Genomic DNA, 12,119 nt, shown 5'->3' with positions numbered 1-12,119 from the left:
ATGATTCTTATACACTACAAAATCTGGACTATCAAACTTAATTCTAATAAAGCACTATCATATACATATATTAGTGTGTATGTTATACAAAATCTGAACCATGCTCTCGCTCTCGCTGTGTAATTGGTATGATGTTTCTGCAATTTTTATATTTTGTTTGTCGATTCTACTTATTAAGTAGTCATTGTTATTATCGAGTTAATAAATTTTTCGTCAAGCAATCGTCTATTTTAATGCCTTGGAACCCGTCTGATACTAGAATTCATGTCTTATCGGGCATGTTATCTCACTTTTATAATGGCTTTTTAAATTGATTTATTCGATAACAGCGTACCTAGTCATAATATAAGTTTCAACAGAGTTAATTTAGTCATCATCAACAAAGCCAACTAGTCACTGGAATGATCAACGAAGGTATTGCTTCAGAACGATTCGGACCTCGAGCTCAAGGGCAGACCGAACCCAATAGTGCTAATTATCTAGGGACAGGTATCCATTTTATATCATACCAATCTACTATTGTGTTAAATTTGTTATAACAACGTACAACGATACAAGTGAATTTGTTATAGTAATGTAGATACAAATTTATGGCTTACTTGACACAATATAAACTTCCATTTACTGCAGAACACCAAATATATTATAAGTACAAGAGAAGAAGATTTGGTAGCTCTAAGATGCAAGAATCATCTCCTCCGGGCTTAAGAAGATGGGAAGATTTAGATATTAATATACTCAAGAATATATTTAGAAGCATAGACATCCAAGAGTTGGCTCTTTGTGTCTCTCCAGTGTGCTATTCGTGGAGATTAGCTTGTTGGGATGTCTTGTTTTGGGGAAAAAATTTGCTTGATTTCAGTCTTATCAAGGCTTCTGCAATTCCAGAATATGTTGGTGTGGAGGAGGGATTAATCTCTGAGAATATTGAGCTCAAAGATGAGAATTTAAGGGAGCCTTTGCAGATGATATTGAATGGTAAGGATGCATACGGATTTCCTTTGGAGAATTGGAGATTGTCTATCGAGAGTATCATAATTCCTGAAGATGTTGCCATTTCAGATGAAACTCTTCTTCATCTCGCGAATAGGTATGCTATATATTCAAAGTTATTTTTTTAGCATAAACATTTTCAGTTCCAAGTAACTATTACAAGGGTCTATTTGATGCCGCTTATTCGAATAGAACTTTTAAAAGTAGAGTTTATTAGAGTAAAGCTTAGAAAGATATAGCTTTTATAAGAAATTTGTTAGTCGTTTACTTAGAAAAAAAGAAAAAAGTTTTCTAGTATAAATTTACCAAAAATGGCATTAATATACATAAATAGATCAAGTACCGTAAAATAGCTTGAATTCCTATAAACACTTTTGAAATGCAACCCAACAATCTTAAAAAAATTCAAAAGTGTTTATAGCTTTAAATAAGCTCTTTGGGGCATTAGATAAGCCAGTCAAACAGGCTCTAACTCTATTTATTTTATTTTTTTCTGCTTACATCAATTATGTTTTACAGAACACCTAATCTTGAAAGCTTAGCTCTATTCAGCTCATCAAGGATAACAGTAGGAGGCTTCATAAAAGCAATACAGAGCTGGAAAAATGTTAAACATATGAATTTTGGAGAATCCCGAGGCATTAACGATGGTGCATTTTTTACTGAAATTGTAAAAGAGATGGGGAAAAATTGCCCTGATCTTAAAACACTATTTTTATCATACTCTGTTGTGGGCATGGAATTAAAGGCAAGTAATGCACAAGCTATGATTAAAAACATGCCCAAATTGAAGGTACTAAAGTTTGATTATGCTGATTTGTATAGAGAGGGTATTGGTATTCTCTTTTTCAACTACCTTCAGTTGGAAGCAGTCCATTTTTATGAATGTTGCTTGATGGAGGAGACCGCATCGGAGATACCTGGTATGAGTTTCACCATAAGATTTATACAATTAGAGGAGAAGAAATGGGTTATTGAACTTGGTGGAGAGGAAGATGGAAGTGATTTAGAGCCTGAAGTAAGCAGTCAATTTAATTTGTGGATGCGAGGACCATTGACAATATTTGATGATGATGGTTATATCTATATTGACTATGGAACAAGCAAATGTACTATGGCTAGACATCATAGATGATTCTATGTAAATATGGATATGGATTTGGAGATTTGAGTTTGTTTTTATGGATAAACGATTGAGTTTCAATATATTGTTTCATCCTTTCTTTTATTCTTTTTTTTTCTTATTCATGTGATGTTGATTCTGAAAGAGATGGCTAAAATTGCCATGAACTTAGACCATTTACATTTGCACAACCCTCTTCTGCAATTGCTCTATTATCGTTTCATATTTTTTACTTTTTCATATCATTCTAGTAATTATTCTTTCTGTTTTTCCTCTCTTAATCAAACTGCAGTTAGCATATATTAATTAACTAGAGATTAAGATTTTATTAATCAAATTGTTGTTTTGTCTATAATCTTAAGCTAGAGTTTGACGAAATATGAATAAAAGAAAGACGAATCATACAGCATTCATTTCATTTACCAGTAAGGAATAAGAAAACAAGAGTTTCTTATTTCTTTAGTGTTTCTGCAAATAATGAATATATTTATCGTGTGTTTCTTGGCCTTGCTACTGCTGGTAATGTTTCCAGAAAATAATATTGGTGAAGAAAATCAAATAGCTATGGAGATAGGCATTGTTGCAGGACTTCACTATCTACAGAAATCAGACCCTCGGGATAACCTGTTAAAGCAGTCGCAAGAGTTGTACTTCAGGACTTTAATTTTAAATTTTTTTTAATGGTAAGTATCACTTCAATCCGCTAGTTGTAAAATTTAATTGATATTTATCTCATATATACAACTTGTCGCTTCAACGGCGTACGACATGTCGTTTTTACTTTTTAGTGATAAACACAACATCGTCAAGTATATTAAATGGTGTCGTTTTCAGTGATAAATACTATGGGTGTTCGGTTTCAAGTACCCTGCAATTTTTTAAGGAACCGGAACCGGAACCTATAATAACGGTTCTGGGTACCCTATAAATTACAAGTACCCCCCAAAAGTTTTTAAAATAGCAAAAAAACCCTTAAAAACTTACAATACCCCCTTGCACTTGTTAACAAAAATAAAATTACAAATTATAAATTCAAAATTACAAACTCCATTACTTTGTAAAGGTAGATTCTCAAAAGTCAAACCAACTTACTTTAAATGTTATGAAATATAAATATAAATGTATTCAAAATTACAAACTCCATTACTTTGTAAAGGTAGATTCTCAAAAGTCAAACCAACTTACTTTAAATATTATGAAATATAAATATAAATGTATTCACATTACTTTTTCTACAAAAGTTTTTATTAACCACCCTATTCTTTAATTTTATTTTATATTAGTCTCGGTTCCCGGTTCTGGTTCCGGTTCCGGTTCCAGTTCCTAACTATGGAAACCGAAACCAAAACTGTACAGTAACGGTTCCAAAAATTTAGAATCGGAACCTACCTGTTGACGGCCGGTTCTGGGTAGGAACCGGAACCAAACCCCGGATACCCGTCGGTTTCAATCCTAATCGGTTCTTTTGAACACCCTAATAAATACAACATCATTTAATGATAAATACAACGTCGTTAATGACTAAAACCATGTCGTGCAAGTTCAATGACAGTGTATGAGTAGAAATGGAATGTCGTTAAAGTTCAATGACAGTGTATGAGTGGAAATGGAATGTCGTCAATAAATTCACAATGACATTGCTTTAACCATTTAATATACTAGACTAGTTGTATTTATAGGATATCGACTTCTTGTTTACATGGACATGTTGTACGTTTTTGTGAATGTTAGTTTACCCCCATATATTTATCAATATATCACAAAAGCCCCTATTTTAGGATTCTACATGGACCTAAGTGATATTTACCATAGGATCCGCTTGGGAGTTTTATGATAGTGGTTATGAGGATAAACCACCATAGCTGTTTTAAGGGTAAACCACTGTAGCAGTTTTGAGGGGTTTTTAGTAGCAGTTTTTAAAATACCCAACTCGTGCTTGAAAGTTTATTTTCCAACAGTTGTGACAGTTTTTTTAAATGATAATTTGCATATATGCCATAAAAATATCCCAACTTCAACCAGTACTTGGGAGTTTTGTTTTTTTCAATTATAGGTAATGGTTCTTTATTTGTTTCCTACTTATTAATATTTATAACTTCAAATATGATCAAGTCTCTTTATCCTTCTTCGCCATTCTTTACAACATTTAGAATGATTGAAAAATTATAGCTCTACTTTTCCAAAAAAGCATCAAGAATGAGATTTTAATAATTTTTTTTTTTTTTTGTGATTGCTTAAAATTATTTTATATTTATAAAGTTGGAGACGCGCATAATATGGTTAAAAAATTTTGAATGTAGTTGGGATAGTTTTGTGGATAGGTATTTGGAATAAAATGTTAAAACTAACCAAAACACCCCGGGGGGTTTTATAAACCCCTCAAAAATACATTACACTAGTTTTGGGGGGGGGGGGGGGGGGGGGGGGGGGGGGGGGGGGGGGGGGTGGGGGGCTTGTGGTGGTTGGGGGGGTGTTTGAGGTTTTGAGCTATTCAAAACTAATGTAAAAAATCTGACAAATAATGATTATAAACATCTCAAAACCATCTAATAAAAATAAAAACCCCTCAAACCGGTGGAAAAAACTCCCAAACCCTAAATTTTGAAGTCATTCTAAAAATTTAACCTATAAATTAGACCCGCGTTCTGGAGCTCAAAGCCAGAATTGTTTCCAATGAGCAATACAAAACTACGGTTTGAGAGGAAGAGAATCTGACAAATAATGGTTATAAAAATCTCAAAACCAGTCTAATTAAGAACCCCTCAAAACCGGTGGAAAAAACTCCCAAACCCTAAATTTTGAAGTCATTCTAAAAATTTAACCTATAAATTAGACCCGCGTTCTGGAGCTCAAAGCCAGAATTGTTTCCAATGAGCAATACAAAACTACGGTTTGAGAGGAAGAGAATCTGACAAATAATGGTTATAAAAATCTCAAAACCAGTCTAATTAAGAACCCCTCAAAACCGGTGGAAAAAACTCCCAAACCCTAAATTTTGAAGTCATTCTAAAAATTTAACCTATAAATTAGACCCGCGTTCTGGAGCTCAAAGCCAGAATTGTTTCCAATGAGCAATACAAAACTACGGTTTGAGAGGAAGAGAATGTTCGGTGAACCGCCACAATGAAGAGAAACTGTGTTACCGTGAAAGAATTGTGGTATTATTTAAGTCAATGTAGCATCATTTAAGATATGCAATCTTTCATTTGTTCTGTAGAGCCTTAGGAAAATGGGAGAATTGGGACATTATCATTTTGGGAAAATATTGAATGGTTCCCTTAATGAATTTAAGAATCATTCATGCGGGGGTTTCACTAAAACTCCAAGAGATTTTGACAACAGCTGTTCTGAACATGAAACTCTACAAGTGAAAACTCCTTATTGCAGCTTGAGACAATTTTTTTTACAAATTAGGAAGCTGCTAGCTGCGGACCTGTTTATGGAGGTTAGAATTTTTTCTTGAAACGGAACTCTAATTCGAGAAAATTTAATTTTTCCGATGGTTAGTTAATGGATGACTATTTTAATCTTTTTGACTAATGTTTTCTTATTTTAATGTAATGGATTTGCCTGGTTTATTGGTAATTTTCAAGTGTTCGATGCATTGTCGCAATGAAGATCAAGTGAGTTAGTAGGATGAAAATAATGGTGTTTTTAAGTTTGAGAGTCAGGGTAGCAGGTGCTTCAAAGCATAAACTTTGCTTAATATGTGTGTGCGTGATAGTCTAAATGTTAACGTTATCCAATTGCTAGAATGTAGTAAAAGTATAATTTATAGGTTTTATTTGCATCAATAATTAGCACGAAAAAAATCTAAATTCTAAAACTCATAAAAATGGTTATGTAATAGATATTAACCATTAAATGTTTAATGGGTATGTAAATAATTCATTACTTCAGTATTTGATGTTTAAGTGAGTGCATAGAGTAAAAGTTATTTTTAGATTTTGATAGTGGGCGGAATGAGAAAATGGCTTTACCGAATGAGTTTGAGATTACAAATAGCATGTATAATTAGCTTCATGCACCCCAGAAATAAATATGAATTAATATTATAGAGATTTACTGAAAAGGACTTGAATCAATCGAACTCAACCTAATAAAACACATATATATAGGTGTATACGTTATTCAGAATCTCTAGTCTTCTCTCTCGATGTGGCTGATTGACCAGTATGATGTTTCTGTAACTTCTTATTTTTGGTTTGTCAGTTCTGCTTATCGAGTAGTCATTCATGTAACAAATCGCTTAATTATCGACTAAATAAATTGTCTTGGAGCAATTGCTTATAATGCTTTAAAACCCTCATGATACTGGAACTTATTGCATATTTTTCCCATTTTCAAATTTGTTTATTCGGCAGAAGCAGCTAATGTTAGTCATGTTGTGGGTACTGCTGAGGAAAGATTAAAGCCTCGAGCTCCAGGACGGTTCCATATGGCACTACGAAAGTGTTTCAAAAAAAGGTTGTTTTACTGTATGGCTGCCTCTGGCCTAGATGAACTTACTCAACTTGATAGTACCATTTGTCACGGGACAGGTAAGTCATCAATCCCTTTAAGAATTTGTAATGTACCAACTGTGTGATTTTTGTTGAAGCATATACTTTTTCGGGATAAAATTTCATATAATTATGTGCAACTATGATCAGCACTAATTTGTCTGAAGAAATAAATAAATGTTTTATGTTTATATATTCATAATGATGATTGTCATCCCGCCTTTTTTTCTCTATATAAGAAACAAATCTTCAACAAACAAGGCAACAATTCTGCTGATTTATCATACTACAAATAACTTTTGAACTTCGACTAATCTGTAACTTCAGAAATTTATCCTTTAAGCATAGTCTTTGCAGCATCTACCCGTGTCAATGCCCTTCAACATCAAGAAGAAGACCTACTGGTCCTGTACACCAAACACAGACCAACTAGATTTTTTGGCATAAAAAATGAGAATCTCTTTCAGTCCAAGATCGTTTCTGAGTTCACAGAGATCTTCTAAAAGTTCACTTATTTCTTGTATCTTGGACTTCACATCAAGCTCGGAGATCAATGCACTTGGACTCCAAGAAGAGAAATAACCACCAATTCTATTGGAAGGTTGTTGTTTCATAAGCTTGTGCTCTAAAACTTGAGTGGCATACTAGTCCAAGATGTCCACACCATACACTAAATCTTGCAGATCATCCAACCACAATTTCTCAGCCTCGTTCGTCATTTGCTTTGCCTCTGCGTCGTTCAGCACTGCCTGAATCAGTAACAACTTCTTCTTCCACAGCTTTAACTCAGAAAGTATCCCGTTTTCATATGGAAAGAGTGATAAGTTATCCCGCACCAACCTGTCGAACAACACCTGAAGAAATGCAGAGAGGAAGAGCTTTCAGACGGCCATGGCTTTGTCTATAGAAACGAAAGGAATTGGAAAGACTATCACACAAAGAGAAAGGTGAGATCAATCACAGACAGCAAGGGATCAGGATAAAGGCACAAAGATAACGCTGAAAACAAAGGAACTTGACGTTCTGGCTTTTCTTGGGCAACCGTGTGGACTCCGCTAACGTCGGCCGGCAATAATGGTTCATCATTAACATCGATGATTTGGGTCCTTGAAAATCCGTTTGGGTGCGTTCAAGAATTCTCCTGAGTACATAAAATTTTACTTAGGCTCATATTAAAATTATATGCATCATTCTCTTATGATGTTCAGACAAAGTAATATCGAAGTTGTTAACACAAGAGTTAACATATTAGCATTAGATCATAAACATATAAAGTCTTTTCTTTTTCTTATTTTTTATTAAACATATCAATTTTTTTCTTGATTATTATTGATCCACAACTTAGATAATCGACCTTATTGACTATACAATTCCTTGAGTATTCATGTTAGAACTCAAACCCAAGGGAAAATCTAACCCAAAAGACTAACCTGATAGATGGGAGAGCTTCTAAACTTAAGTACCACACTTGATGGGTGTGAGATCCCGATATAAGATCCAAATATTGCACCTCCCTTCAAGAGCCAACATTCACGGTAGCTTTCACTCTATCGACATTGACCCGACGGTAGCCCTTTCCCCTTCGGGCGGCTTCACTTATCTATTAGTTATTCGATGCAGCACCACCCCCTCTCAATGAGAGTACACTGCATCTTAATCTAGCTTATAAGTAGCATTTTTTGTAGCTCAACTCTTAACGAAAACACTAATGTTAGAACTTAAGCTCAAGGGAGAATCCAACCCAAAAGGCCGGTCTTATAGGTGGGAGAGCCCCTAAACTTAAATACCTTACTTGATAGGTGTGAGACCCTTATATGGGATCCTAACAATTCAGCATTTTTCTTCTTACTAACCTGCATTTTGTTTGATGCATTTTTCTTCTTGTTAATCTGCATTTTGTTTGATGCATTCTTAGTTTGATGTTTTTGCATTGATTATTCTAAATCAGGGCTTAAGAGAATATTGCAAAAAATACTACTAATATTTCATTAACCATAAAAGGAGGCCAAAACAGAGTACATATATATTGATTTCCTCTTTCTGACTGAAAACAAAGTTTCTGCATATACAACTTATATATATATAGAATATATCTGCATTTGATTTTGATTATATTAGAGATTATAACTCAGAAATTAACCGTTAAAAATAGGTTAGAATCAAGTTGTCTTGAGGACAAAGGCAAATGATGGAATCATTCATTCATAATTTGAAGATGAATTACATACTTTTCTTCCTCATATATAAATATTAATCCTAAGATGATGTATTTTATGTTTAAAGTAACTGTTCACTTTCTTTTACTTTTATCTTAGTTTTTGTACGAGAAGCAACATCACAGGAATATTGCGCTTTTCTGACGACGTCTGTTCCCACCTACATCTTGGGGTGCAGGTAAGTAATTTATGAAGAAGAAACTGCTGTTTGCTTAGGAAAAAAAAAAAGCTTTCTTAATCTCATAAACTCTTCTGAAAAAATTGTGTTATTTTGTTGCAATTTTAGAAGAGCTTATAAGTGATTAAACAAGTTGTTTCATTTAATTTGAAGAAACCTAGAATTTGAGCTTCTCCTTTAAGTTCTTTCTAAATATATGAATAATACAAGAAATCTTAATTGTATTATTTGATGGATAGTTTTCAAAAAAAATTCTACCATATTATGCTAAACATTATTTTAAAACCTAAAAACACTTAAAAGGAAAATAAGCTATAGCCCAATTGTTAATGATTAACGAGTTAGACTTCTTGGTAGAATTTTTTTTTTTTCTTTTTGTATATAAAATCTAAAAATAATGAAATTGATTATGAAGAAGTTGTTTATTTCTAAGAATCTCAAAAGTTCTTCAGACATTTTAAGAATCTTAGTAGTTTAGTTATCAATGGGGCTGCTATAACAAATGAGTGGCTTTGCAATCATATTTCTAAGTTCTGGCTCCTTGAAGAATTAGTTATAGCTAGTTGTGACAACATGAAAAGTACTAAAATTTCGAGTCATCATTGTCTTAAGACATTGAACATCTATAAATGTAAGAAGTTGGTTGAAGTGAAGATTGAACTCCGAATTTAGGTATGGTCAGATCTTCCGGGGACGTAATATCTTTTCTCCTCAGTCAATTCGACTTCATGTGAGGCTGATCTTTATTTCCGCTCCAAGAATATGGACTCTGAATGGTTTGTTAAGTATATTGTACTTCTTAGACAGTTCCATCGTTTTTCCAAGACATTGAATTTGCAAGGTAAGACGGGAGAGGTATGTGTTGATGCAAAATTCCGTATCGATTAGAATGTCGAGACGTGAACATGCGTCAACTAAAGATACTCAGTTGATCACGAGAGGAACCAAGTTGATTGGGACGAGATCTAAGTCGAAGGCGATGCTGACAAATAATGACAAAGCAAGAGGTGAGCTTTTTAGAATGGTTCGGNAAATATGGTATTTGTACATATATTTACCAAAAAAACTACACCCAAATGAATAATGGAAGGAAATCATTGGATAACAAAAATATAAGACAAATTGAAACTTTCGGGTTTTGAAATTGGATTATAAAAAGATTATTTTATAAGCAAAATTCATTGAAAAAAAAAAAAAAAAAAAAACCAAAATGGGAAAGAGAGAAAGTAAGAAAGAATAGAGTGAATTTGTCATATTATGACCACGTTTTTATCATTTTAAGAAGTTTGATGAGCCCAAATTGTGAAAAGCACCCAAGGCCGAGGGCCCAGTGGGGACTCACTGTACTCCCCCATTCATTCTCCTCTAATGAAAAGTGGAAAGCTACAAAACTTGCCCAAAAAGCTTTGAATTATCAAAAATATGAGTTACAGAGAGGTAGAGGACCACTTTGAGAATTTTTGTGCTTATTATTTGTAACAGTAAAACGAGCTTTTCAGCCTTAGATATTGGAATCCAATGGCTGTGATGAAAGTTGCAGATTGAGTGTGAGGAGATTGGACCCTACTGGGCTTTTGTGATAACCCAAAAGTTTGTGATTGTTGTTGAATTGAAAGTGTTTTGGTTTACCAACGAGTCAATTTGTAGTAGCTGAAACCTAACTTCTTCTGAAAAGCAGCAGCAGCCCCAAGCAAGGAAATGGGAGTCAATCTTTTCAGCTGCGGCCAACAAAGTAAACAAAGTTTTTAGTAATGAAATCACAAATCAAATATAAGATCCATCATCATTGCTAATTTCATAAGGAAACTAACACCGTATCAATAAAGTCATTACCTTATCCCAAATGTCTTCTCTTTTGGGTATATAATCTTTAACTCAAAGAGGACAAAGTGAAAAGTATGTACCAAAACCAAAGGCCTTATTCTATATAAAATTATAAGAATTCTCTTTATTAGGATTACAGGAGGACTAATCTCTTTCTTGTCTTTCAATTCTCTCTGCCCATTTTGTTTGGGAGACAAGAAAGCAATTCCATCACATTAAACTGTACCAGTAGAGTATAATTCTTAAGCAGTGTTTTAAAACCCGACCGGTTGAATAGGTTCAACTGAGACTCGGGGCTTTTGCAAGGCCAGGTTATCCATTTCTCTATTCACCGAAAACCTTACAAATTAAGACAATGATTGACAAACAGTTGAAGGCCAAGATGTACGGGATTTTGAAGAGAAATTGTCGGTGATTGCAATGGTGGCGACGGAGGTGATTTTTTGAGAGTAAATCAACTGAAAAAATAAAAATAAAAAAACTATTGGCAACAACAGTCGGCTTCTACTGGCGATTGGCTCGGCGAACAGAAATGGGGTGAGATGAGTTTGGTCAGGAGGCTGAGGAAAGTATTTTAGTGGTGATGGGGAGGGTTGTCAACGCCAGTGGTGGTGAGATCTGGTCTAAAATGTCGATGCTTGCGTCGGTAAGATCTGGCCAAAATCGAATCGATTTTGGCTCGATCTTGGGTAGATTTTCTAGGGAATAGGCTCCAGGGATGGTTGGGATCGCATTTGGTGTGTTGCCGTCACCAACCAGTCGACCGTCAATTCATATTTGGGGTGTGTTTGATAAATTTCAAACTTGTATAGACTTAACGTCATTTTCAAGGGTGTATTTGCTAAATTCTAAACTTTTTGAGACCCGATTTGACCAACTGGTCAAACCTGTTAAACCGGTCAACTCGAGACCCACAACTTTGTCAGGCTTCACCCTAGGTTGGTTATTAAAACATTTTTCTTAAGCTCGTGGCAGATCCATGGATTCTATTTCATCCTGCACAATAATGGGGTAGCCGAATTTCTGTGATTGTACATAAATATAATTTATACAAATGGGATTAATAAAAAAGGCCCTCCCTAAGGGACTTTGGTAATGGAGCTAGACCGATCACTACGGCTAACTTCACCAAGACCGAACAGATACCTGCTTGCTTCATAAATATAATTCATCATTCTATTTTGCAAGAGGCCTCAAAGAGGGGATCCACTAAAAGAGAACCCCAGCAAGAAGAAAGAAGAAAGCATATGCTATGAATGCAACAAAAAAGGGTGGAATAAGCA

The 12,119-nt window shown here is 34.4% G+C and overlaps 1 protein-coding gene across 1 annotated transcript; it reads left to right on the top strand.

Moving 5' to 3' along the window:
* Positions 1-344: 344 nt before the first annotated feature.
* Positions 345-2,152, top strand: LOC116128257 (F-box/LRR-repeat protein At3g48880-like). The gene is made up of 3 exons (XM_031413975.1): positions 345-489; positions 631-1,090; positions 1,513-2,152. The coding sequence occupies exons 1-3, from the start codon at positions 402-404 to the stop codon at positions 2,126-2,128; spliced, it is 1,164 nt and encodes a 387-aa protein (XP_031269835.1). The 5' UTR covers positions 345-401; the 3' UTR covers positions 2,129-2,152.
* The last annotated feature ends 9,967 nt before the right edge of the window (positions 2,153-12,119 follow it).

The sequence above is a fragment of the Pistacia vera genome, unplaced genomic scaffold (genome assembly GCF_008641045.1).
Source record: "Pistacia vera cultivar Batoury unplaced genomic scaffold, PisVer_v2 Contig198, whole genome shotgun sequence".
Lineage (NCBI taxonomy): Eukaryota > Viridiplantae > Streptophyta > Magnoliopsida > Sapindales > Anacardiaceae > Pistacia > Pistacia vera.
The sequence above is the reverse complement of the archived record's forward strand: the minus strand, read 5'-3'. Positions and strand labels throughout refer to the sequence as shown.

Coding starts and splice junctions, on each gene's coding strand:
- LOC116128257 (XM_031413975.1), top strand. CDS start 402: ATGATCAACGAAGGTATTGCTTCAGAACGATTCGGACCTCGAGCTCAA. Junction 490..630: donor TGCTAATTATCTAGGGACAG/GTATCCATTTTA, acceptor CATTTACTGCAG/AACACCAAATATATTATAAG. Junction 1,091..1,512: donor CTTCTTCATCTCGCGAATAG/GTATGCTATATA, acceptor TATGTTTTACAG/AACACCTAATCTTGAAAGCT.